Raw genomic sequence first — 27096 nt, forward strand, 5'->3', positions numbered from 1 at the left:
GTTGTTGTAGGTAAGGCGGCTTGCGTTGAGTTGTGTTCTGTTGTTGTAGTAAAACTGGCTTAATGGTGAGTTGTGTTCTGTTGTTGTAGGTAAGAGCAGCTTGCGTTGAGTTGTGTTCTGTTGTTGTAGGTAGGCAACTACGCGTTGAGTTGTGTTCTGTTGTTGTGTTGTGTTGTAGGTAAGGCAGCTTGTGTTGAGTTGTGTTCTGTTGTTGTAGGTAAGGCAGCTTGCGTTGAGTTGTGTTCTGTTGTTGTAGGTAAGGCAGCTTGCGTTGAGTTGTGTTCTGTTGTTGTAGGTAAGGCAGCTTGCGTTGAGTTGTGTTCTGTTGTTGTGTTGTGTTGTAGGTAAGGCAGCTTGTGTTGTGTTGTGTTCTGTTGTTGTGTTGTTGTAGGTAAGGCAGCTTGTGTTGTGTTGCATTGTATTATATAACACATTACGTTATTATACATAAGACATATAGTTAACAATATAACAGTAGGCTGATGATGATGGTGGTAGTGTGGGCCATGGGTCACTGTGGGCAGGATCTACTCTGACCCACAGTGTGAAGGCCAACAGAGATGGTAGTAGTGTGGGCCATGGGTCACTGTGGGCAGGATCTACTCCCACAGTGGCACCATAGTGTGAAGGCCAGCATAGCGTCGGGTCACCTCGATTCTGGAGTTTCGATAAATATCTGTCGGAGAAAAACATAAAGTGAAGCTATTGAGATTTAGCCCTGAAGATATTATTACTTTCCTTTTAATACTACTTGGTCGCACTAACACTTACTATTGCATTACATATTACTACTACTACTACTATTACTACTACTATTACTACTACTATTACTGCTACTACTAATACAATAATAATAATAGTTTTGTAGCAGTAAGATTCTGGACGCGGGGACAGCGAGCTTTCTTCCACATCAGGATTTTTTATACCATGGCCGCATGTCACCGTAACCTAGCTCTCGATGCTGCACATAGGAGGAACGAGAACGACAAGATAAGGGCATATGGGGAGAGAATTCGGAACGTTGATCAAGGCAGCTTCACTCCTCTAGTGCTCACAGCCTCTGGTGGGATGGGACCAAGTGCAAGATGTTTCTACGCCAGACTCGCGGAGGTGATCTCCGAACAGAAGAAGCAGCCCAGAAGTTATGTTACAGCCTGGATGAGATGTCGACTGTCCTTCTCTCTCCTTAAGTCGGCATTGCTCTGCCTCAGGGGAACGAGAGCATTGGCCCCAAAGCCGACAACAGTTGCAGATACTGACTATGAGGCAACAGTCACTGAATGCCCCATAGATCTGCAGCTCAACACAGCTAGGATAGCTACTTATGTATTAGGATATTTAATATTAAGGTAATAAAATGGCGGCGAAGGTGTGGCTATTGGGGGAGGCTGGAGGCCACATAGTAGAGATGATACTACAGTAGTAGTAGTAGTAATATAATAATAATAATATGTATTCAGTAAAATTGTCATAAAGTTTTACAAATGGATCAGGGAATGGAGCTTGGTGATTGGCCTTAGGAATGGAGCTTTCTGATTGGCCTTAGGAATGGAGCTCTATGATTGGCCTTGGGAATGGAGCTCTGTGATTGGCCTTGGGAAAGGAGCTTTCTGATTGGCCTTGGGAATGGAGCTCTGTCATTGGTCTTGGGAATAAAGCTCTCTGATTGGTTCAATGCAGGTATACAGCTACCCTACCCTACCCTACCCTAAGCAGCTCACCTCACTCAGTATGGCCCAGTTGTCACTCTCTACGTGCACATTAAGTCTGAGGGTCTTGATCTCCCCCAGTGCTTCGTCTATCGTCCCTTCCGCCAGGCCCATGTCGTCAAAATCACCTACAACGAATTTGCATATAATTATTCACATAAAGAGATTAAATAGATATGTTTTAGGGATTAATTTATTAGATTAAGAAAATGTTACTTTGATATATCTTAAGAATAAATAATTTAATGTCTAATTATATATTAAAAAAAGATGTTCATTTGATAATAACTTAAGACATAATTGATTTAAACTCATAATTCTAAACATATTTAAAAGAAGTTAATTTTAAAATGTTCTCATATTTTTTTAACAACTACTAACTACACCAACACACTAACAACCACCACAACAACACACTAACAACCACCACAACAACACATTAACAACCACCACAACCACAACAACATACCCACAACAATATAGCCATCCTGGGTAGTCCTCAAGAGGCCTTTTTTGTAATCCTGCATCTTCTCTAGAGGTTCATTGGGCAACACTTCCACTGTTGTGTTGTACAGCCGGTCTGACGGGTGTTCCACGTTGCCGCTCCGAAAGACGAACCTGGATACGTATACACCTTAATATAGGGGACCATTATGTATTATTGTACATATGTATAATACACTCACACATACACAATACACTCACAGTAATACATACACAATACATATACATACACACACACAATACATACACAGTAATATCTCCATTGGCCAGAATCCCTCAAACCCGGAACTCTCAAATGGCCGGAATTGAAATTTTCTCGGATAATCGTTCCCAAAGCCGGAATTTTACGGAACGATTTCCCGAGGGCCACATTTTCTGGAAAACCTCGAGCAAATTTTTCCAGTACTGTACCCAGAAGATAATGTATTGAGCTATTTCTGGAAGTGTCAAGAATATTTTTCCATTACCTGGAATATTACGGGGATGGGGGATATTTTTCCAGGTTCGAGGGAGTCGTCTGGTTACCTGGAAATCTGTCATTCCTGGAAGTGTTCTGGACCAATTGTTCCAGCTAATGGAGATATTATTCAGCAATGCAATACACACAATATTCACCTAACACTTACCTAACCTACCCCAACCTTACATTAACCAAACACTAACCCAAAACTAACCTAACTATATCATTAACCCAAACTAACACTAACCTAATCTAACATTAACCTAACCTAACCCTAACCAAACACAAATCACTCACCCTTTCAAGACAACAGGCGGCTCGAAGTTAAATTTAAGTTTATCTCCTTGTTGAGGCAGTAGACCCCAGAAGTAAGATTCACCCCTGTAGGCCCGCAGTAACGTGAAGGCCTTGTAGGGTTTGATCTGCGTCTCTACGATGGCCGTCGGGTTTTGGTGCGGGAAGAATAATTGTATTTTGCCGAACTGCTTATCCTGTGTGTTGGGGTAAGTGATTAATTAGATGATAATTAATTGTGCAAGAGATGGAAGTGAATAATTTGTCCTGAAATTGATTGGAATTTATTTAGTAAAGATTGGAGTGAACATTATGGAGTATAGTAAAGATTGGAGTGAACATTATAGAGTATAGTAAAGATTGGAGTGAACATTTTAGAGTATAGTAAAGATTGGAGTGGACATTATACAGCTCCTCCCCAACTTATGACCACCCGGACTTACAACCGCCTCAGTCGTACCAAAATTTTGTCAAATTACGTATTTTCGAGTCCCGACGTCAGTGATCGCGCTGTGTACTGACAAAATTTGTGTTTGTAATTCACTTTAAAATATCTGGCAAGCTTAAAAGTGAGAGTTTTGTGGTACTGAGAAGAAAAAGAGACAACCATTTTAGATTTTCTATGTATTATTTAAGAATTTTCAACTTACGATCTGAATTTGGTTCCCTAACCCGGTCGTAAGTCGGGGAGAAACTGTGTATTAAAGATTGGAATTTATATTAAAGATTAGAATTTATATTAAAGATTAGAATTTATATTAAAGATTAGAATTTATATTAAAGATTGTTATACATATATACTAAACATTCCTACATATATATATACATTCATAAACATTTAACAAGAATCAAACCCAAAATATTACTGAGAAAAACATATAAACTGATTTAATAGTTTATGAAAGGAAAAGGTAAATGGAAGATACAAGTTATAATTGACTTAGGATTTTTATTAATGATAGTTTGACCTTTGACCTGTGACCTATACAACTTGACCTCTGTGACCTTTGTGGGTATAATATTGCAAAGAAAAGATTATAACATAGAGTTTACTGAAAGATGGGTTTGGTTAGGTTATGATAGTTTAATTTTGATTCAGTTAAATTATGGTTAGATCAGATTAAATTAAGCTTATAATGAGATGGGGTTAAATTAAGCTTATTGTCAGATTAGGTTAAATAAAGCTTATAGCCAAAATAAAATCAAACTGGAACTTAGATCACCTGAAGATTAGACATAAATCATCAATAATTATACTAAAACCAAAAAGGAATTATAGATAAGTTTTATAATCAAATCTAAATTATATATATGCAACATTACATATAATTAAGCATATTATAGATAGATAATTATTGAATGTTATACAGAACATGCATCGTAGGCTGGCAAATGATCACTGAAGCCTATAACACAACCATATATGGCTGTGTTATAGGCAGACTCACCTATAACACAACCATATAGTGTTATAGGGAGACTCACCTATAACAAACCAACCAGTTAGGTCGTTAGTACACATGCAAACTAGTGCTTCATTCATAAGGTAAAAAATACAACATTCCTGACATGCAAATGCAGTATACATGGATATATATACAGTACAGTATACATGGATATACAGTATACAGGGATATATACAGTACAGTATACATGGATATACAGTATACAGGTACATGGATATACAGTATACAGGGATATATACAGTACAGTATACAGGGATATACAGTATACATAAGCTTCTCATTCTTCATGGCTACAGTCAGTGAATGAGTGACTCAATGGTGAACAGTAATGTTTTACAGTGAGTCGAGCAGTGAGTCAGATAACAGCAGTGAGTCAGCTAACAGCAGTGAGTCAGCTAACAGCAGCGAGTCAGCTAACAGCAGTGACAGTCAGATAACAGCAGTGACAGTCAGATAACAACAGTGACAGTCAGATAACAACAGTGACAGTCAGATAACAACAGTGACAGTCAGATAACAACAGTGACAGTCAGATAACAACAGTGACAGTCTAACAGTGACAGTCAGATAACAGCAGTGACAGTCTAACAGTGAGTCAGATAACAGAAGTAACAATCAGACAACACAACACATTTAATAATGACGAACTAATGATAATGATAATGATAATGACAATAATGACAATGACAACAATGATCTATCTACTGCAGCTCAAATTTCTCTCTAAAACTGATCAAATTAAAGGAAATAAAACTAATTACTGTACTGATTATCTCAAGGAAAATATCAACATACACACTTGGTCTTATGTACTATGATTTACAAAGGTATTACTGTAAAATACTGTGTAAATTGGTGCTAGAGTTTAAGTGTCCCATTACTGTAAAGAAAATGTAAATTGATGACATTTATATTTTACGAGTTTATTTCAGGGTGTGTTGGCTTTGTTTATCAGTATGAGGGAGTCTTAGCATTTACAATCATGTCCCATTCTTGAGAAAATCCTTTGTAAATTGGGCAACACTTGAACACTTTGTAAATCTAGGTATTAATTTAAACCTTTGTAAATTGACGTAACTTGAACACTTTGTAAATCGAGAAATACTTTGTAAATTAAGTAATATATTTGACTTGCAAAAACACCATTGCCTTCACTTGTCAACGAACCAAATGTGTGACGCGATAAAGTCAGACCTCACACATCAGAAAACATTCATGAAATCTACCAAAATATATCGAAAATCTGTTAAAAAATCTGTCGAAAATCTGTCAAAAAAATCTCGAAAATCTGTCAAAAAAATCTCGAAAATCTGTCAAAAAAAATCTGTCAAAAAATCTGTCGAAAAAATCTGAATGCCAGTGTGTATATATATTTTCTGAGACACCCTGTAGCAGATTAAAACACAAACAGATTTAATGCAGGAAATTATGTAGGTGTTGCAAGGTGCTGTGATCATTCAACTCATAATGGCTTTGGTGCATTGAGTCACCTTACCTAGAGTACGCTCCTTATGTTTGGATTATCTGCTGTGATAACCTAACCTACCCTAACCTACCCTATCCTATCCTTAACCTACCCTATCCTACCCTAAACTAACCTAAACTATCCTTAACCTACCCAACCCTAAACTATCCTAACCAAACCTACCCTTAACTAACCTACCCTACCCTAAACTACCCTCCCCTACCCTACCCTACCCTGAACTACCCTACCCTACCCTAAACTATCCTAACCAACCTTAATTTTTACTTCCACAGGTGAGAAAATTATCAAATATCAACCAAAAATTCCTATTGTTTCTTAAATACTAAAGATTTCTTGTGATTGGTCCTGTGTCTCACCACCAACCAATCAACAGCCTTGTTACAAATTGACTCTAGGCCTCAGCTGCCAGGTTATAGACTATATAATTACCTGTATATAATTACCTCTATATAATTACCTCTATATAATTACCTGTCTTACCACATAATCAAGACCTGGTGACCACGTTACAGGTAAAGCTGACCTAACATGGGTGAGGTCAACTAAACTAACGTCACACTGTACTGTACTGTGCTGTGCTGTAGTGTACTGTGCTGTAGTGTAGTGTACTGTGCTTTACTGTAGTGTATTGTGCTGTAGTGTAGTGTATTGTACTCTACTGTACTGTGCTGTGCTGTAATGTGCTGTGCTGTAGTGTAGTGTAGTGTACTGTGCTGTACTGTAGTGTATTGTGCTGTAGTGTAGTGTATTGTACTCTACTGTGCTGTGCTGTAGTGTACTGTGCTGTAATGTGCTGTACTCTACTGTGCTGTAGTGTAGTGTGCTGTAGTGTAGTGTGCTGCAGTGTAGTGTGCTGTAGTGTACTGTACTCTACTGTAGCATCAAACTACCTGTTTCCTGTAGGTCTTCCTGTAGCCAAAGTTCACTCCCGGTATACCTACAGCAGATTTGTCCTGAAATTCAGTTAAATTATCTGTATTTTCATCTAGTTTAATTTAATTGTTTGTATTATATATTAACTACTGTTCTTTACCACCGCTAACAACCCTAGGACTGACTACATCTCGTCTTGGATTTTAACTCGTCGTCGTTCTCTAGTTATCGCCGATCAGCCAATCACGTCAACCCCAGGACTCGACCTTCTCTTTGGTGTTTACACTTCGTTGTTTGGATAATTCTCACCAAACCCCCGATACTGTATTTATTATTTACTTGTGTTTGGATAATTCTCACCAAACCCCCGATATTGTATTTATTATTCACTCGTCGTCACTCGGACAACACCCCATAGACCAACTCTCTCGTCGACCACAGAGATAAAATACGTCAGCCAACACAAGACTCTCAAAAAACAACACAACATCGAGAAATTGATTTAGACAACGGCCCAGTAAACACACAGGGCAGCCATGACGAATTTAACTTGGGATGTTTTATAAAGATTTAAAACTAGACCAGAGATGTTAAATTGATGTTAATAAAGATGTTAAAATACATTACATTTGCAGACAATAATTTAACATGCACATCAAGGACTTTGGACTCACATGTTATAAAGATGTTAAAATGTTAAATAGATCTATGGAATATATACATCAAGATATACAGATTATAAGCAGCTAGGAATATTAAGTGCAGTATAGACAATTGTTATACAAATTCTACCATATAAAAAAAATTGGTTTAAGATCAAATTTATCTAAAAACATCAGAACAAGGCATAAAAATGTTTAGATATATGTAAATTATATCAATTATCTTTAGAAAACATAAAAAATATATAAATTATCTTTAGAAAACGTAGAAATATATAAATTGAAGATAAGAAGCACAATGAACATAAATTAACCTGATTTATATAATCTTGGGAAAACATCAATATACATTATTATATAAATTCAGGACAAAAGGCTATATAAACTACTGGGAAAATTTAGTATAATGTTGATATTAACTTTATAAATCAAAAAGATATTATTTTTGTTGTTATTTACATGATATATTGTTTATATAGTGAAGGTGGTCAGACAGGCACGTATACTGACATAGGGGTTTTAGTGTGGGTCAGTGAATGGGTTCGTGGGGAGACAATGGGTTATGTGATAATCAGCCCACAGCTTATATCACCTGAATATTAGCTCCTATAGCCTCTGAGCTGAATAAAATCATCTGTTGTTAACCATATATTAAAAGTGTCGTGCCTGTAGTGAAGGTGTTAGTGGTGATAGTCTACTAACACCTTGTGTATGGGGTCACCTCTGTTGTTAACCATATATTAAAAGTGTCGTCCCTGTAGTGAAGGTGTTAGTGGTGATAGTCTACTAACACCTTGTGTATGGGGTCACCTCTGTTGTTAACCATATATTAAAAATGTCGTCCCTGTAGTGAAGGTGTTAGTGGTGATAGTCTACTAACAACTCCCACACACCCACACACTCCCCCCACACACCAACACACTTCACACACTCACCTTTAACTTCTGCACTTTGCCCTTGAGAGATGAGTGCGTCCCTATGTGTTGAAAGAGGGAAGGTTTGAAGTGGATCCAGACATTTTCCTTTGCCTTTTTGCAGTGTTTCTGGTCAGTAAACAGAACGAGAAGTTGACAGATCAGCTTAGGGTTCAGTTAGGTTAGGTTGGGCCAAAATATTTAATAGTTTATGATACAATATGGCCAAAATATTTAATACTATATGATACAATATGGCCAAAATATTTAATAGTTTATGATACAATATGGCCAAAATATTTAATATATGATACAATATGGCCAAAATAATTCATCTTGACTTTTGCAATAAATAAAAGTAATATATCAATAAATTGTTACATGCGGATTAATATAGGCTTATATAGGCAGTCATGCTTAGGCCTATAGGGACAGGTATATATCACCATGCACAGAAGCTCAGTGGCTATAGCATAAGAGGTGCAGATACGAACAAGCAGCTGTGCTATACAAGGCTGTCTGGGTAACTGTGCAAAGGTTAAACGACCATCAATTACCTGTGTCTTCATTTGGGAGATCAATTAGGCTTATGAGGTGTTATAGACAAGTTACCTTTGTTGGAATTATATTAATGTCATACAGATTAATTATGGTTTTAGGTAATATAATGTGTAGTAATGTCTTTGATACTAGATACCTTCAAGGTGATATAGTAATAATTATGGTCGTCAAGTCAATTATATTTTGTTGAAATTATATAATTATGCTGTTCAAGGTAATAATAATTTAGGTATTGAAATAAATTACCTTTATGGAGAATCAATGTAATTATTATAGTTTTTGGGTTTGTGGTCAAAATTATTAATAATGTAATAATATTGTTTGTACTCTGCCATCCATACACACACACACAATAACAAAGTGTGAGGCCAGACATACTGCTTCACACTCCTGTACTAACAAAGTGTGAGGCCAGACATACTGCCTCACACTCCTGTACTCACGCATTTGTGAATAAGTTACGCTTTATGTATAGAACTAAACAAATAATGTAAATGAAATACTGTGTAACATTCAGTGCCATAATATCCTGACAACGGGGGTTAATTATTATGACCCGTTGTAAACTCTACTCTGTAATCCTTTTGCGCTACCGCTCACAGGATGAGTGTGGGGTGCACAATAAAGTAGCCGCTGTACGGGGCAAAATCAAAAATCAAATCACACACACACTGGTAATGGAGTATCATCCAACTATGATACAATGATATGAGTTATTAAGGATGTCACCTTCGTTGGTGAGTTCTGAGGTGACTAAAGAGGCCGATACGGGACCGGCAGTCATCCACAAATGTTGCAGGTGTGGGTGGCTACATCTAGTGCGGGAGGGGAGGCGGCAGCGTCTTTCTGCCGTTGGCGCTTGTCTGCCTCGGTATACAGTCGGGCTAACTCCACAGTATTGACACCATCTTGTGTGGTGCTCCCCCAAGCGTTATGGTGTGGAGTAATTGTCTCCCAGGTGAGGCGACTTTTTCATGTTTGTCTTAAGACTATCCTTATACCTCTTCAGTTGCCCGCCAGCGCTACGTTTATTATCAGTTAGGTGACTGTAAAGTAGCTTTCCATGGCCAGTCTACTGTCACTCATGACCAGTCCAGCGTAGTTGTTCATGGATAATGGTAGCCTCGATGCTCCTACAGATGATGTCAGCAAGAATACTGGCATTTGTTCTCTTGTCTTCCCAGCGAACTCGGAGGATGGAACATAGACTACGTTGGTAAAAGTTATCAAGTCCCTTGAGGTGCCTCCTGTATGTGACCCATGTCTCACTGCCATACAGCAGGGTGGGGAGGACCACTGCTCGATATACGTGTAACTTTGTAGATAATTTCAGCTCCCAACAGCTGAAGACACGGGTATAGAGTCTGCCAAAGGCTTGAGATGCACAGGTGATCTGATGCTGAATCTCTTCATCGATGTCCGCAGTGGTGGACAGGTGGGAGCCGAGATACTGGAAGTGGGTAACATTAGAGCGGATAGTACTGTTAAGCTGGGTGGATGGTGGAGGTGTGGCTGAACCAGGGGCAGGCTGAGAGAGAATCTGAGTCTTACGTACATTCACCTCAAAGCCGAAAAAGGGATAAGCATCTGCGTAGGTGTTCAGGATCTCCTGTAGGTTGCGTTCAGTGTGAGCGACAAGGGTGAGGCCGTCTACATACTGAAGTTCAGTAATGGAAGCTGCCGTCTACATACTGAAGTTCAGTAATGGAAGCTGCCGACACCTTTGTTCCTGCCTGGAGTAGTCTTATGATGAAAAGACCCTCAATCCGGCACTGGATGTCCACCCCGCCGGCTAAATTGGCACTGGCACGAGTAAGGAAGGCAGCCAAGAAAATGGAAAGGAGAGTTGGTGCCAGTACACACCCTTGTTTAACCCCCGTTTGGATGGGGAACAACTCAGACTGGGTGCCATTGTGGAGTTGCCTCACAATGGCGATGAATTTTGGTGGGCAGCCAAAGCAGCTGAGGGTCCACCAGAGGGCAGGAAAGATCTTGTCAGTGGCCACATGATGGTCTAAAGTCTTAGGAAGAAGTCTGTTTAGGAGGACTCGGGCGATAATCTTGCCAGGTCTTGTGGTCTTCACTAAACTTCACCAAATTATAATTCAGTTTATTTTGACCATTTTTTGTTATCGCCTTCGCCGGAGAAACAGCGTAAAATCCTTAACCATGTTGTGTTGTATTACATCAAACTTCGACTCCTCTCACTGTTGCATCAGCCTAAGGCATTATATGGGTTAAGTTAGAGTGACAATCTTTGTGTTGCTCCATTAATATGTCTTTGTTATTTAGCTGTTCTGATCCCAAGTATCCTGTATGTTTGGCTATGTGTGTAACAGCAGCATATATGTATGTATATATGTATGTATATAACATGTTTAGGGGCAGCTGTGGGAAACTTATTTTGTAATACTTAATAAAATAATATTTCAACGCAACAAAACTCCAAGGCTATAAGCGCAACAAAACTCACGGCTATAAGCGCAGCAAAACTCCGGCTATAAAAGCGCCTTAAGCTACGGCTATAAGCAGCAAAACTCCCGGCTATAAGCGCAGCAAAACTCCACGGCTCATGCCAGCAAAACTCACGGCTATAAGCATAGCAAAACTTGAAAAAATGTGCAAAAAGTCATTCATTAGAAATATATACTTAAAAATTAGTTTATAATTATATTTTTGAAGTTAGATTGAAGCCAAGACAGTCTGTTAACATATAAGGATTGGAGGTTTAGCTTGAGACTCATGAGCTAACCTTGTGAAGTGTGTGTGTGTGTGTGTGTGTGTGTGTGTGTGTGTGTATGGGTGTAGATGTGGCATGTGTGGGAATGTATGTATCTATGTATGTTAATCTGTGTGGGTGTGGAAATATGTGCATACAATATGTGCGTACAGTATGTGCACGTGTTCATGTGTATTTATGTACGTACGCCTTCACCATACACTCAAAGCTCTTTCATAACATTATTTACTGAACATAAAATCTATTCTCAGATCTTGGCAACTTTTAACAAAATTATTATCTTAGTAAAATATCCACATAATAATTAACTCTAGACAGCTCCTCCCCAACTCATAACCACCCCGACTTACGACCGCCTCAGTCGTACCAAAATTTTGTCAAATTACGTATTTTCGAGTCCCGACGTTAGTGATTGCGCTGTGTACTGACAAAATTTTCGTTTATAATTCACTTTAAAATATCTGGCAAGCTTAAAAGTGAGAGTTTTGTGGAGCTGAGAAGAAAAAGGGACAACCATTTTAGATTTTATATGTATTATTTAAGTATTTTTGACTAACGACCTGGATTTGGGTCCCTAACCCCGTCGTAAGTCGGGGAGGAGCTGAATATAGAATTAGATATAAAATTAATCATTGTATTTATGTAAAAGATTAATTAAATCATTTTTGGGGGAATTAAAACTTAAGTGTTTTGATTATACTTAGGATATTATGAAGTGCGGTGGAACCTCAATAAAACGGACTTCTCTATCTATATGATGTAAAGGGCCCTCGATATAATGGACTTTCACCTCAATATAGTTCATTAAATGGAGGTTTTATATCTAACGGACCCTCAATATAATGGACTCTGATCTATATAGTTCCTTAAATAGAGGTTTAACTGCAGCAACACATAAAACTAACATTAACAAGTTATATTAATGTTAATATCTCTGAGAATTTCCTTGGTAACTACTTAAGAGGTTTTACTATTGGTGGTAACAAGCCCTAACTACCGTCTGTATCACTTAAATACATAACTACAAGTGCATCACACTAAGTCGTTTACACTCAGGAAGAAAGCAGATTGGTGGAGCTCGTACAGGGTGACTCAGAAGACTTTATACACGTGGCCATGTTAATGTGGATGTTTGTTCAGTGTTACAAGAACAACATTGTCCTGATTTGATGTGTGAACAGTGTTGGTGATGTAACACGAACACTCACAGATCTCTCTAGGACCACAAGTGTAAAGCTTCTCCGGGTCAACTGGTACAAGAGGTGCAGTATACGCCAGCGCGGTGCCTTGGGTGAGCGGGGATATTCTCAACCCCTGAGGCCAAACTCAACAACACTTAAATCTGGAAGCGTTTGTTGACATACAGCGAAACCTCGATATAATGGACGTAACTCTCCTTCTAATCTGTTATATGGGGGGTTTAACATCTAGCGAACCCTCGATATAATGGACGTATCTCTCCTTCTAATCCGTTATATGGGGGTTTAACATCTAGCAAACCCTCGATATAATGGACGTATCTCTCCTTCTAATCCGTTATATGGGGGTTTAACATCTAGCGAACCCTCGATATAAGGGATTTTCCTCTGCATAGTCCAGTATATAGAGGTTTCGCTGTTTGTATATCAGATAAAAGGCGTAGCATAATTCTCTTAACGTTTACCAAGAATAATCATATTTTATTCCTACGTTGATCTGGTAACAGTGGTCTTAGTACAGTGTTACCAAACCAGTGGTCTCAGTACAGTGTTACCAAACCAGTGGTCTCAGTACAGTGTTACCAAACCAGTGGTCTCAGTACAGTGTTACCAAACCAGACATAATAGTAATTCTTCTTAGTAACTCAACTAAATCTTTTCCTTTACTTATGAATGACAAAAGTTCCTGAGTCTTAACTAATTTAAGTCTATTTGATGATAATTCTTTGTTAATAAGTATTTTTGGGTCTAATTTTACCCTAGTAGATTATAAACATATTTTCCAAACTAAAAGATGTACGTAAGAGCCAAACTAGATTACAAGTTGTACAGGAGACACTTCTTAAAGTTCATAAGTAGAGGAGAACTTGCGACGGCCTGTAGTTAAGTGAATAATGAGCCATTGTAATAGGTGTAAAGACCAAACCAGGCATGAGGTAGTTTAGCCTGGTCAAGACGTACCGACGGCTGGTCAAATCGGCACACTTTGTTTTGAATGAGATGGTCAAGGAGCCAATCACACGGCTTGTCGTTATGAAAGATGAGTAAGAACGTGACCAGTGCTGACAGGTCTATGGTCTTGAAACACTTGCCTGGAATGTGACGCATTTTAACCAGTGGTGTGTGGTGTTAAGTGGTGTATGGTGTTAAGTGGTGTATGGTGTTAAGTGGTGTATGGTGTTAAGTGGTGTATGGTTGGTGTGTTAAGTGGTGTGTGGTGTTAAGTGGTGTATGGTTGGTGTGTTAAGTGGTGTATGGTGTTAAGTGGTGTATGGTTGGTGTGTTAAGTGGCCAATAGTAACTATGGTTGTATTCTCCTGAAATATTATAGCATATAAACAGCCAGAAGTAGAACTCAAGTGGGACATCAACTCAAGTAGGACCACAACTCAAGTAGGACCTCAACTCAAGTAGGACCTCAACTCAAGTAGGACCACAACTCAAGTAGGACCTCAACTCAAGTAGGACCACAACTCAAGTAGGACCTCAACTCAAGTAGGACCACAACTCAAGTAGGACCACAACTCAAGTAGGACCACAACTCAAGTAGGACCACAACTCAAGTATAACTCAAATTTTGTCAGTAAAAGTCCTATAAGCTAAGTACAAGTTCAGTAAGTTAACAGCTAAGTTTTGTCAGTAAAGGTCCCATAAGTTCATTAAGCTAACAATTGTCTCTATATATAAACTTGAAGCTGAAAAATAATAAACATCTTGCGTTAAAAAAGTCCTCATGTATTTATTAAAATCACCTTTACACCCCATAGTTAGTTCACACATTTTATCTACGTTTGAACTGTTTCTTTACGGCTCAGGGAGGGGGGAGGGGGGAGAGGGGGGGAGAGGGAGAGAGAGGGGGAGAGAGAGAGGGGGAGAGAGGGAGAGGTAACTGTAGCTCTCTCCTCTCCCTACAGTGTGTGTTGGGGACATTACCAAGTTAACCTGTAGCTTCTAAATCATTATCTGAGGTTTTATTTAACGCGACACAGATTACAGATGACTTTTATAACCTGGGATATGGACACCTTTGGGGTCTATTGCGACTGGGGTCTATTGTGACTGGGGTCTATTGGAACTGGGATCTATTGTGACTGGGGTCTATTGGAACTGGGGTCTATTGGAACTGGGGTCTATTGGAACTGGGGTCTATTGTAACTGGGGTCTATTGCAACTAGGGTCTATTGCAACTGGGGTCTATTGCAACTGGGGTCTATTGGAACTGGGGTCTATTGGAACCTAATTGACTTGTAACTAATAATTCATACACTCCTCGTCCCTCTCCCTATAAATACAGCATACACTCAACAAGGATACAGTACTGTAGTTAAAATACATTAGATAAATACAAGAGAATACAAGTCATGCTCTGTAGCCCATCACCTGAGGGGGAAGTTACTGTACATGCCATTACAGACTGACACAGGTTACAGCCATTCCATCGAGAGGGGGGAGGGGGGAGGGGAGGAGGGAGGAAGGGGGGAGGAGGAGGAGGAGGGGAGGGATACAGGTTTAGAGAATACTTAAAATTACTTAAATTATGAGTATTTTAGGAAGACTTTCGAGTAGGACCTTGGGACAGTTACGAGCATTCGAGTAGGACCTTGGGACAGTTACGAGCATTCGAGTAGGACCTTGGGACAGTTACGAGCATTCGAGAAGGACCTTGGGACAGTTACGAGCATTCGAGAAGGACCTTGGGACAGTTATGAGCATTCAAGTAGGACCTTGGGACAGACAGCCATTCCACCAGACACCAAGAGGATATACAGGGTGGAGCAAGAACAATTTACAAGTAGAAGGCCTCAAGAGTATTCATATACGTGTCATTTACTTTTGAACCACCCTGTACATGCAGTTAATAAGGTCATACAGGGTGAAACAAGAAAATGACACTTACGAGGTCTTAAAATACCCATATATATACATAAGTTACTTTTGAACCACCCTGTACAAGCAGTTAATTACACTAATCGTTCACCAGTTTGTTAGGATAGTTAGGTATACCAGTTACAGGGTTTAATGTGTGTGTCCGTCTTCTGCTGTTAGTTCTCTGACCCACCTGGACCAATAGCATTACTCAATGAAGCCTTAACAACTCTCAGGTCGTTATAGACAATGCTGCATTAACCACCGATGATTATTATTCATTATTTTTTTTAATTTTTTGGGGATTTATAAAAAAGATGAAAGTTTTGATTGATATACAAGATACATTCTGCACCAACGACCTGGCATAATCACTTAACGATCACAGTAGACTTTATATATTACATCACAACATCGTTAATTGTGTTAGTGTAGACGACATCAAACATCAAGTATGGACGATGTCGTTGTCGTCATAAAGAACTCGAGCGATCGCTACGGGAATCTATAAAACATTAAGTTAAGTACGTTAAGTTAAGTTAGGTTAGGTTACGTTAGGTTAGGGTTAAGTTATGTTAGGTTAGGGTTAAGTTACGTTAGGTTAGGGTTAAGTTAGGTTAGTATAGAAGAGGGCTTATGGCTTATGTACCAGGCCATTACTGAACACAACACCAGGTGGGTTATGAGCCCCTAACAACACCAGGTGGGTTAGGAGTCACTAACAACAACACAACACAACACATCACAACTTACAGTGTCTTTGTCCAAGCTACAACTCTTCGTCTGTATCAGATAGTCAAGGAGCCAGTCGACGGGTTTATCATTATAGAACATTATAAAGAACTGAACCAAGTACGGCAGTTCTACACATTTGAACATTTTACCTGTGGACATATTGGTTAATGACAACAGGTGGTGATAACAGGTGTACACAGGTGACTTGATGATTAATGATGATGCCAACAGGTGTACACAGGTGACTTGATGATTAATGATGATGCCAACAGGTGTACACAGGTGATATAATGATTAATGATGATGCCAACAGGTGTACACAGGTGACTTGATGATTAATGATGATGCCAACAGGTGTACACAGGTAATATAATGATTAATGATGGTAATAGCAGGTGTACACAGGTAATATAATGATTAATGATGGTAATAGCAGGTGTACACAGGTGATATAATGATTAATGATGGTAATAGCAGGTGTACACAGGTAATATAATGATTAATGATGGTAATAGCAGCTGATTAAATAATAATCCCTTAACACTCAAAAACATTCAATAAAAGTTATCTCAATAATAAAAACCTATCCATTATTATGTTTTTTAATAGACCAAGACAACATTGTTCTGTGTTTGTGAGTAAATACTAAATATTATAGATAAATTAAACCTATAAACCGCAGCTGGCAAATGTCAAGGATTTATGAGTTAAAACTACATATTATAGATAAATTTAAACCTACCTATAAACCGCAGCTGGCAAATGTCAAGGATTTATGAGTTAAAACTACATATTATAGATAAATTTAAACCTACCTATAAACCCCAGCTGGCAAATGTCAAGGATTTATGAGTTAAAACTACATATTATAGATAAATTTAAACCTACCTATAAACCCCAGCTGGCAAAAGTCGAGGACAAACCAATTTTTCTTCTCCGATGTTTTCTGCAGAGCGAACTTCTTCATGGTGGCTATATAACCTTTCTTGGTCTGTATGTCATCTTCTAGCTGCACGTAGAATGTCCCCTTAGGCTGTGCGTACATCATCAGGAACATAAAGTCCAGATTCTGCTTCGTTCTCCATCTGTGAGGTGTGTGGGGTGTGTTTCCTGCACCATACGTCTGTGAGGTGTGTGGGGTGTGTTACTCTACGCATACACGTCTGTGAGGTGTGGGGGTGTGTTACTCTACTGCACCATACCGTCTGTGAGGGTGTGTGGGGTGTTACTCTACTGCACCATACACGTCTGTGAGGTGTGGGGGTGTTACTCTACTACCATACACGTCTGTGAGGTGTGTTACTCTACTGCACCATACACGTCTGTAGGTGTGTGGGGGTATGTTGCTCTACTGCACCATACACGTCTGTGGTGTGTGGGGTGTACTCTACTGCACCATACCGTCTGTGATGTGTGGGGGTGTGTTACTCTGCACCATACACGTCTGTGAGGTGTGTGGAGTGTTACTACTACTGCACCATACACGTCTGTGAGGTGTGGGGTGTGTTACTCTACTGCACCATACACGTCTGTGAGGTGTGGGGTGTGTTACTCTGCACCATACACGTCTGTGGTGTGGGGTGTGTTACTCTACTGCACCATACACGTCTGTGAGGGTGTGGGGTGTTACTCTACTGCACCATACACGTCTGTGAGGGTGTGGGGTGTGTTACTCTACTGCACCGTCTGTGAGGGTGGGGGTGTTACTCTACTGCACCACATCTGGTTTCATGACTCTCGAGAAATGTTTATAGAGGATCACAAACTTATTTACAGATAAGATGGAAATTATTCCATTAAAATTCCAAGACAATTACAATTCCAGCTAAAGTATATATTACCATTTGTTGTGGTACAGTATATTGATGAGCCTGTACAGTAGGTCAGACAACTATCTGTGTTTACTTTGTGGGGACAATATGAGACCATGGACGATAAATATTGGTATGTGAGGGCTGTCAGAAGCACACGTAACATTTATGAGACCATGGACGATAAATATTGGTATATGAGGGGCTATCTCACGCCGTAACATTTATGAGACCATGGACGATAAATATTGGTATATGAGGGCTGTCACTAAGTCACCGTAACATTTATGAGACCATGGACGATAAATATTGAAATATGAGGGCTGTCACTAGTCACGTAACATTTATGAGACCATGGATGATAAATATTGGTATATGAGGGCTGTCACTAGTCACACGTAACATTTATAAGACCATGGACGATAAATATTGGTATATGAGGGCTGTCACTAGTCACACGTAACATTATGAGACCATGGACGATAAATATTGGTATGAGGGCTGTCACTAGTCACACGTAACATTTATGAGACCATGGACGATAAATATAGTATATGAGGGCTGTCACTAGTCACACGTAACATATATGAGACCATGGACGATAAATATTGGTATATGAGGGCTGTCACTAGTCACACGTAACATTTATGAGACCATGGACGATAGTTGTTTAACTACTGTACACATGTTCATTACACCTGCCACACTAAACCATAAATAACTTTCCAGACAACGAACTACGGAACGACAGGAACAGGAAGAACGACAATACTACCTGACGCGTTCCATGGGGTCACCAAGAGTCTGTCTCAGTTTATTCATGTTAGGGTAGAAGGTCTGGGGTGGAGATATAACTTCAAGTAATCCACTCTCAAGATGTTCCAGGAATCTGTACCAAGAGTTAAGATAAATAAATATTGAAGTGATAACCGTGGTGAGATGAAGTGATAACAGTGGTGAGATGAAGTGGTAACAGTGGTGAGATGAAGTGGTAACAGTGGTGAGATGAAACCATGGTGAGATGATGGTAACAGTGGTGAGATGAAGTGGTAACAGTGGTGAGATGAAGTGGTAACAGTGGTGAGATGAAGTGGTAACCATGGTGAGATGAAGTGATAACAGTGGTGAGATGAAGTGGTAACAGTGGTGAGATGAAGTGGTAACAGTGGTGAGATATAGTGGTAACCATAGTAACATGTTCTTATTATCACCATGCTATTGCACTATTGATACTAAATGTTACATAATACTTCCTTGAGATAAATGTATAGTATATATCAGGTGCCTCAAAGAGAGCTCAGGTTCTCAACTGGCTCAACCATGTTAATATTATTATCCACTCTGTATCTGTGTTTTTAACGCTAAATAAACTGTTTCAATACAATTCAAACTAGATATTTGTAGGTTTTGTGCTGTAGGTGATGGATCAACTGAAGATTAGACACCCTAGTTTATCACCTGAACATTAGACACCCTAGATATATATTTGCACTGTCTATATACATATACTAACATTGATAATTTTACTTAATAGCTATATATCTATACACTTACTTCTTCTCTATCTGGGCGGCCACTTGTCGGACATATTCAAGGTCCCACTGAAAAAATAAATAATTAGTCATATATATTGTAAAAGGCTATAGTCTGACAATTATAGTTCATAATATTGTACAGTAATAATGGTACAGTTCTATAATTACTTCATTAACACTAATTACTTTTTTTTTAATATTATAGTAATTATTTTATAACTAATTCTTTTTTAATATTCTAGTAATTATTTCTATTAACACTAATTACTTTTTTATTACTAATTATCAGCCAACTATTATTTTTCAAGGTAATTTTTAAGTGTTTTTGTTAATTACTGAATATAGACCTTATAATTGTTTTGACATTCTGAGATAATGAAGTGATTTTGGGCCTAGAATCAGATAAACCATAACCTTGACCAACATAACCTCGCCAACATAACCTTGACCAACACACCTCGACCAACATAACCCTGGCCAACATACCCTCGCCAACTCACCAACACACTTCGAAGACGCATAATGTCTCTCATTCTTCGAGCGTCATGGAGTCTATGAGGTTTCTTAGGGTCGTCATGAGGTAACTTTGGACCTGTCTCTTGACTGTTGGTACACCCAGAACCATGGTGGCTGTAGGGAGAGGAACGACCTATTAGTGTATATCTCTCTCTCTCTCTCTCTCTCTCTCACCATTATCACCACTATTAAAAAACCTTTTCTTTGGGTTAGGTTGTAGTGGTAGTGGTGGTAGTAGTGGTGGTGGTGGTGGTGGTGGTGGTGGTGGTGGTGGTGGTGGTGGTGGTGGTGGTGGTGGTGGTGGTGGTGGTGTGGTGGTGGTGGTGGTGGGTACTGGTGGTAGTGGTGGTAGTGGTGGTGGTGTAGTGGTGGTGGTGGTGGTGTAGGGTAGTAGTAGTGGTAGTGGTGATAGTAGGTGGTGGTGGTGGTGGTAGTGGTGGTACTGTGGTAGTGGTGTTGGTGGTGGTGGTAGGGTGGTGTGGTGGTAGTGGTGATAGTGGTGGTGGGGACAAAGCCTCTTATCGGAGCCAATGATACCTAGCCAGTGGCCACTGAAATTTACTCTCTTCTGACACCATTGTAAAAGCTGTCCAAAGGTTCCACTGTAACTACAGGTGTGTGTACTGTGTGTGTGTACTGTGTGTGTATGTCTGTGTGTACTGTGTGTGTGTGTGTACTGTGTGTGTGTGTGTACTGTGTGTGTGTGTGTGTACTGTGTGTGTGTGTGTGTACTGTGTGTGTGTGTACTGTGTGTGTGTACTGTGTGTGTGTGTGTGTGTACTGTGTGTGTGTGTGTGTGTGTGTGTGTACTGTGTGTGTGTACTGTGTGTATGTCCTGTGTATGTATTTACGAGGTGTACAGTATATGTATATTTATTTGTATGTATGTATGTACGTAGACTTCTGTACTGTATGTATGTGCAGGGTTATGTACGTTTATTTAGGCTTATGTGTATATATTCATGTACGTTTCTGTATACACACATAGCTTGACATCGTTCTCGTGACCTCTCAACAGGATATTGAGAGGTCGCTTGGCCTCTGTACAGGATATTAGGATGTGGTGTCCAGGATGAGGTATACACTGGCCGTCCTATGACCCTTCAGGATGGTGGAGGATGGTGAAGGATGGTGCAGGATTGGTGCAGGATGGTGCAGGATGGTGTAGGATTGGTGGAGGATGGTGAAGGATGGTGCAGGATGGTGTAGGATTGGTGGAGGATGGTGTAGGATTGGTGTAGGATGGTGCAGGATGGTGCAGGATGGTGCAGGAGGCAGGATGGAGGATTGGTGGAGGAATGGTGTAGATGGCAGGATTCAGGATGGTGCAGGATGGTCGAGGATGGTGCAGGATGGTAGTAATGCTGTGAGTAGGATGCTTATAGTGTGAAGGAGCCTATTATTATTATTATTATTATTATTATTATTATTATTATTATTATTATTATTGTTATTATTATAGGCGAGTCAATACAATTTAGAACGAGAGAGAGAGAGAACATTTACCAGAATGCCTTCCTTTGGACAGCTTGAAGGCCGGGGTAGGCAGCGGGGGTGTGCAAGAGGTGCGGCAGGTAGCTGTAGATTGAGGGAGGTATATCTGAGGTCTGGCTGAGGTTGACCAGTAGTTCTCTTGTCTCTTGCGATAATGATGTCCTGAAGGCTGACTTGTTGTTGATGTCTGAAAGAAAATGATGTTTGTTAGTTTGGGTAGTGGTAGGGTAGTGGTAGGGGTGTGGTAGGGGTAGTGGTAGTGGTAGGGTAGTGGTAGGGGTAGTGGTAGGGTAGTGGTAGGGTAGTGTAGTGGTAGGGGTAGTGGTAGGAGTGGTAGGTAGTGTAGGGTAGTGGTAGTAGGTAGTGGTAGGTAGTGGTAGTGGTAGGTAGTGGTAGGTGGTAGGGTAGTGGTAGTGGTAGGGTAGGTAGTGGTAGGTAGTGGATGGTAGGTAGTGGTAGGGAGGTAGGGTAGTGGTAGGGTAGTGGTAGGGTAGTGTAGTGGTGGGTAGTGGTAGGTAGTGGTAGGGTAGTGGTAGGGGTAGTGGTAGGGGTGGGGTAGTGGTAGTGGTAGGGTGGTAGGGTAGTGGTATGGTAGGTAGTGGTAGGGTTATTGACCTTATGTAGGGCGATAGTCAGCTCAGGGGTACACACCAGGTTAATTAACAGACGGGGTCACACCTGGATAACTAGAGGTACTGCACACCTGGTTGGCTAAGTAAGGGTAGTTGGCTAATTACTCACCTGTCTGCATAATTAAGGGTAGTTGGCTAATTAAGGGTAGTTGAATAATTAAAGGTAGTTGGATAATTACTCACCTGGCTGGCTACTCATCACCTGGTTGCATTACTCACCTGGCTGGCTAATTACTCACCTGGCTGGCTAATTACTCACCTGGCTGGCTAATTACTCACCTGGCTGGCTAATTACACCACCTGGCTGGCTAATTACTCACCTGGTTGGCTAATTACTCACCTGGTTGGATAAGAACGTTGAACTTGTGACAGTAGAATAACATCCTGTAGCCGTTCTTGGTTGATCATCTCAGCGTGACGGAGCCGTTCACGAAGCTCTGCCATCCTCTGTACCAGCTCTTGTTCCCCACCAGATCTGTAACACACCCGTAACACACCTGTAATACTCCTGTACACTTGTAACACACCTGTAACATACTTGTAACATACTGTAACACACCCGTAACACACCTGTAACACACCTGTAATACTCCTGTAACACACCTGTAACATACTTGTAACATACTTGTAACACACTCGTAAAACACCGTAACACACACACACACACTTGTTGGTTTCTCGTCTGTAACACACCTGTAACACTCACACCTGTAACACTCACACCTGTAACACACACCTGTAACACTCACATGGTAGTTTTTTTAGGTCAGGTGTGTGGTGAAGGGGACAATGTATGAGCTCTCTCTCTCTTAATTAGCTAAACACCTACCACACACCTGACCCCCCACACACACCTGCCCCACACACAATCAACCACCACCATCCACCACCACTACCACCATCAACCACCATTAGCACCAGTACGGGCGGAACACACCATTACCGCCTCGCCCGCAGACACGGTCATTATGTTGCTAATGGTGAGATAACTACCGTGATGACGCCCACCCAGAGCCGCCCACACTCACGCCCACCCACACACCCACCCACCTGGCTCCTCATTGGTCCATACCTTGTCACCATTGCTCGCTATCTGGCTGCTCATTGGTCAACAGCCCTCAGGTCAAGGTCACGACACATATATATATATATTGTAGGTCAGTCAGTCAGTCAGCCAGTCAGTCAGTCAGTCAGTCAGTTAGTCAGCCAGTTAGTCAGCCAGTCAGTCAGTCAGTTAGTCAGCCAGCGAGTCAGTCAGCCAGTCAGTCAGTTAGGCAGCCAGCCAGTCAGTCAGCCAGCCAGCGAGTCAGTCAGTACTTTTTACCTCCCCTTCCCTTCCTTCCTCCTCCCCTCCCCCTCCTCCCTCCTCCCTTCCATGCCCTTCCCCTTCCCTCCTCCTTCCTCCCCCTCCCTCCTCCCCTCCCTCCCTCCCTTCCCTCCCTCCCCTCCTCCTCCTTCCCTCCCCCTCCCCTTCCTCCCCCTCCCCTCCCTCCCCCTTCCTTCCTCCCTCCCCTCCCCTTCCCCTCCCTCCCCTCCCCTCCCCCACCCTCCCCCTCCCTCCATCCCCCCAAAATATCTAAAGTTTTCTACCAATATTCTTATTAGCCACCCTTAGTGATACGCTTAGCCACACCCACACCTACTAGCCACACCATAGCCACACCCACACCTACTAGCCACCCTTAGCCACACCCACCCTACTAGCCACACCCACACCTACTAGCCCACACCCCACACCACTAGCCACACCCACACACCCTGCCACACCCCTTAGCCACACCCACACACCCTACTAATACACCCACACCCTACTAGCCACACCCACACACCCTACTAGCACACACATAGCCACACCCCACGCTTAGCCACACCCACACCTACTAGCCACACCCTTAGCCACACCCACACCTACTAGCCACACCCTTAGCCACACCTACTAGCCACACCCTTAGCCACACCCACACCTACTAGCCACACCTACTAGCCACACCCTTAGCCACACCCACCAGATCACGTGCCGGCCACCCTAACAATCCAATTACTGAGTGAACCTTCCCTTCTTATACATACTTCATTACATACACACACGGATATTTACGTACATATATCCTGCGTTCACGTATACATACATTAGACAGACATACATACATACATACATACATACATACATACATACATACATACATACCAATAAAGGCATTAAATAAACATTCTATACTTTTGTTTATTTACATATATAATGATCTTGTAATTGATTGGTTGGTATAGTAGACGTCATAGTACCCGAGAACCAATGGGGAGAGCAATATCTGACGTCATGGGGACAGAGAACCAATGATCATATGACGTCATTGAAGCCGAGAACCAATCACCACAAACCATAACAAGCAAAGATCACGACCACACATCAATATGACGTCACAACAAGTGAGGACCTATCAGTGCCCGCCACGTCACGCCTAAGAGGAAACTCAACCAATAGGAGTATATGTAAACACGACAATGCCACATGGACACCCAATTAGGTTATATAAATTAGTAATTAATATAAACTATGGCGTGGCTGACAGACAGACAGACAGACAGTTAAACAGACAGACAGACAGAGACTTACCTGGATTACTTACGAAGAACAGAACAAACGCAGGTGTTAGCAGGACGGCAGTGAACACGACTCCGAGACGCCTCCGTAACATTCTGCCCACACTGTAAGGATAACAATGGTGGTAGTGGTGGTGGTGGTGGTGGTAGTGGTGGTGGTAGTGGTGGTGGTGGTAGTGGTGGTAAATATAGGTTATAACAACAAGAGACAATAAACACCATTAGTATCGCCTGCCTCACTAGTTCGCCAGCACAAGCACTTACCATCGCCAGATACTCACTCACACACTTTAGTAAACAGCTTCAGTAAACATCTATATTATCTACGTCATTAACTCCTGTGTGTGTGTGTGTGTGTGTGTGTGTGTGTGTGTGTGTGTATGTATGTATTTATGTATGTATGCATGTATGTATGTATGTATGTATATGTGTCAGAGCCTTCACTGAAACATGGATCAACCTGGACTCACGTGAGTTACCTGTGAGTTACCGGTCGAATACCAAATAGCGGGTTACAAATTACTATTCCATACTGATAAACGGATTAGGAAAGGAGGAGGAGTTAGCAGTCTATGTCAGGGATAATCTGAAGTGTGAAATAAATAAGGAAAGAAAAACTGAGTGGGATACAGGAACAATTTGGATAGAATTAATCGACGGTAGATATAAATTAATCACAGGAGTATTATATAAACCTCCCAATCTTGATAGAGTGAAGGAGAGACTTATCTGGGATGACATGCGCAGGGCTTCCATACACAACAAAGTCTGTATAGTAGGCGACTTTAACCTTGGCCAAATAGATTAGACTGACCTTACGGGTAACTCAGTATCAGAGGATCTTCTTGAAACGATCCAGGACTGTTTCCTAAGTCAATATATAACTGAACCCACCCGGGATAATAATATACTCGATTTAGTTGGGTGGATGTATGGTCAATAAGGGCTGGGCTGGCTGGACGGCCCAGTATGGACCAAGAGGCCTGCTGCATTTTCCCCCACTCTTATGTATATATGTATGTATGTATATGTCAGTGTGTATGCATGTATGTATGTCAGTGTGTATGCATGTATGTATGTCAGTGGTGGTGACCGTTAGCTGGCGGGTCAACGGCAGAATAGTTCAATATTTACTCTAGTGAGTCTTGGTCAACGGTAACGGACCGCACGAGCCGCAACGGTCAGAGAGAGAGAGAGAGAGAGAGAGAGAGAGAGAGAGATGATAGTTAATAAATACTGACGTCATCAACCACCTCCCTCCTTGGCAGGTGAAATATACACACTCATTTACGTACACACACAGACACACACACGTACGTACACGTCTATACAGTTATCATTATATTGGATCAAAAGACTTAATGACTGTGTGTGTGTGTGTGTGTGTGTGTGTGTGTGTGTTAGTATGTATGTATGTATGAATGTATTTTATGTGTACAGGAGCTTCAGGAAGGGAGGGAGGGAAGGTAAGGAGGGAGGGAGGGAGGGTAGGGAGGGTAGGGAGTCAATGAACGACAGATCAATATCTTGGTATCCAGTGGCACAGCACTTATACCTACCGTCACCTGCCATCACCTACCATCACCTACCGTTACCTACCATCACCTGCCATCACCTACCATCACCTGCCATCACACAGTTCTCCCAGATCAGTAGGTCACAACCCGGATATAATGACCCTGACAGTGACTTGCTGATACGGGTCATCAACACGACTCAACCTGACCTGACCTGACCCCCCACCTCCTCATTAACCAGGTCAAGAAGCCGGTCCCATTCACAAGGTCCCTGAAGTTATAATGGGGGCCTTGAAGTTATAATGGGGGCCCTGAAGTGATAATGGGGGTCCCTGAAGTGATATTGAGGGCCCCTGGACACCTTAATCATAATAGAATGCTTTATACCTCGAACCCATGCCCTCGACACAACACCTCGACCAGGTAATCCAATGCGCCACCTCGTCTCCCCCCCCTCGATACCCTCCTCCAGAAGCCGGATTTGATTGGCTAGCAGAGATCACTGTTAACCAATCACTGTTC

The 27096-nt window shown here is 41.1% G+C and overlaps 1 protein-coding gene across 1 annotated transcript in view; it reads right to left on the reverse strand.

The window, feature by feature from the left end:
• Positions 1 to 136: 136 nt before the first annotated feature.
• LOC121865971 (alpha-1,3-mannosyl-glycoprotein 4-beta-N-acetylglucosaminyltransferase B-like) overlaps positions 137 to 27096 on the reverse strand; it is a 27755-nt gene continuing 795 nt past the window's right edge. The window contains 15 exon segments of the mRNA XM_042365539.1: positions 137 to 676; positions 1722 to 1837; positions 2179 to 2327; positions 2971 to 3164; positions 8390 to 8497; positions 16487 to 16617; positions 17357 to 17553; positions 19055 to 19168; positions 19834 to 19880; positions 20244 to 20257; positions 20319 to 20444; positions 21837 to 21868; positions 21870 to 22011; positions 22797 to 22931; positions 25071 to 25162. Coding sequence (XP_042221473.1) covers positions 647 to 676; positions 1722 to 1837; positions 2179 to 2327; positions 2971 to 3164; positions 8390 to 8497; positions 16487 to 16617; positions 17357 to 17553; positions 19055 to 19168; positions 19834 to 19880; positions 20244 to 20257; positions 20319 to 20444; positions 21837 to 21868; positions 21870 to 22011; positions 22797 to 22839 — 1443 coding nt within the window. The 5' untranslated portion in view covers positions 22840 to 22931; positions 25071 to 25162 and the 3' untranslated portion in view covers positions 137 to 646.

The sequence above is a fragment of the Homarus americanus genome, unplaced genomic scaffold (assembly GCF_018991925.1).
Source record: "Homarus americanus isolate GMGI-L3 unplaced genomic scaffold, GMGI_Hamer_2.0 scaffold40764, whole genome shotgun sequence".
NCBI classification, from domain to species: domain Eukaryota; kingdom Metazoa; phylum Arthropoda; class Malacostraca; order Decapoda; family Nephropidae; genus Homarus; species Homarus americanus.